Source organism: Ctenocephalides felis, unplaced genomic scaffold (assembly GCF_003426905.1).
Source record: "Ctenocephalides felis isolate EL2017-DRISC unplaced genomic scaffold, ASM342690v1 CF-g0.4_SCAFFOLD_01170, whole genome shotgun sequence".
In the NCBI taxonomy this organism is placed as follows: domain Eukaryota; kingdom Metazoa; phylum Arthropoda; class Insecta; order Siphonaptera; family Pulicidae; genus Ctenocephalides; species Ctenocephalides felis.
Genome location: NW_020537324.1, coordinates 83,821,990 through 83,823,785, shown reverse-complemented (window position 1 = coordinate 83,823,785; position 1,796 = coordinate 83,821,990). Strand labels below are relative to the sequence as shown.

The 1,796-nt window shown below is 33.0% G+C and overlaps 1 protein-coding gene across 1 annotated transcript; it reads left to right on the top strand.

The window, feature by feature from the left end:
* Positions 1-908: 908 nt before the first annotated feature.
* LOC113365668 (zinc finger protein 397-like) lies at positions 909-1,424 on the top strand. The gene has a single exon (XM_026607186.1). It carries the CDS (start codon positions 967-969, stop codon positions 1,336-1,338), a length of 372 nt encoding a protein of 123 aa, XP_026462971.1. The 5' UTR covers positions 909-966; the 3' UTR covers positions 1,339-1,424.
* Positions 1,425-1,796: the final 372 nt, after the last annotated feature.

The window sequence follows — 1,796 nt, the reverse complement described above, 5'->3', positions numbered from 1 at the left end:
CTGCTGCTGGAAATTTTATTAATTGGTCTTAAAATTTTAAATTATAATACACCGATGATGAGACAAACCTAGTCTCGAAACGTTTGTAAAATTAATATTATTTAATAAAATAGTTTAGACACAGAGAAACATAATGAATTTGAAAATGCGCGCCATTGTTAAATGTGAAAGCAATATGAGGAGTGTCTCATCTTTCTGTAAGTATACTCTATGGTCTATGCTCCAAATGTCAAATAATAAATTTAATTTAAGTTGAAATTTATTTTTTAGCCCACTCCTATTTTGGAATTATTTCAATTATTTCGTAAGTGAGTATAAGCAGTTGAAATATTAAAAATGTCAGAAGAAAACAATTATGTCAATGAATGATCCGCAATCAAAATTGAACCGCCAGAATATTTAGAAGAAGACATTAAACACGAAATTCAGGATGAAATTGATGTTTCTGATGATACTGTAAGTATGAAGATGTCAAACAGGAGTTAGCGGACATTAAACACGAAATTCAGAATGATATTGATGTTTCTGACGATATTGTAAATCTGAATCGTATTCTGAGGATGATGAAACCTGTTTAGAAAGATCCATGAACTCTGAAGTGACAATCGAAGAAGAAGTGAAACAGGAGTTAGTCGAGCCAGCAGTTTGTGAATGTGACATTTGTGATCAATCATTTGCAGAATCTGATCAATTAAAAGAGCATATGGTCAATCACAATTTTAGTAATAGCAAAAAACGCCCTTTAAAATGCGAAATCTGTCATAAGACTATGAAACGAAAAAGTTACTTGAAAATTCACATGCTTTTGCATAGCGGAGAGCGCCCCCATGAATGCGTCATATGCAACAAGACATTTGCACTATCATGTCATCTGAATAAACACATGCTGATTCACAAAAAATACGCCCTCATCGATGCAATGTTTGTAATAAGACATTTGCACAATCCGGAAGTCTCAAACGTCACATGCAAGTTCACAAAGGAATACGCCCTCATCAATGCAATGTTTGTAATAAGACATTCACGGATTCAGGAGGTCTCAAACGTCACATGCAAATTCACAAAGGAATACGCCCTCATCAATGCAATGTTTGTAATAAGACATTCACGGAGTCAGGAAGTCTCAAACGTCACATGCAAATTCACAAAGGAATACGCCCTCATCAATGCAATGTTTGTAATAAGACATTTGCACAATCCGGAAGTCTCAAACGTCACATGCAAATTCACAAAGGAATACGCCTTCATCAATGCAATGTTTGTAATAAGACATTCACACGATTCGATAGTCTGCAAAGGCACATGCTGATTCACAAAGGAAACCATGGCAATTTTTAGTCGAAAATGTAATAATAATCAATGACATATAATCATTTCTTAAATTGAAATGAAATATAAACATTTCTTAAATTGAATTTAAATATTAGGAAAAAGGTTATAAGAAAATATTTCAACTGCTTATACTCACTTAAGACATATTCTTCTCAAATATGTAAAAGAATGTATAAATAGTATAAAATAAACAGTAAACATCACATTATATTCATTTATGTTAAACCAGACAATTGTTACTTATTATATCACTTTATTGGTTCCTTTTTAGCTTCCCGTAGGGAATGGGTCGAAAATCGAAAATAAAAATTTTCGCATTTCTCCATGTTTTAAAGGTTTCTGAACATTTTGGCATAGCTCAGAAAAAATGGATGTGTGTGTGTATGTGTGTGTATGTATGGATACAATTTTTTCGGGCGCACGGATCAACCGATTTGAATGGTTCAAAAAACATTCGAGTCCTG

Bases quoted from the DNA above. Each gene is read 5' to 3' on its own strand.
- LOC113365668 (XM_026607186.1), top strand. From the start codon at position 967: ATGCAAGTTCACAAAGGAATACGCCCTCATCAATGCAATGTTTGTAAT.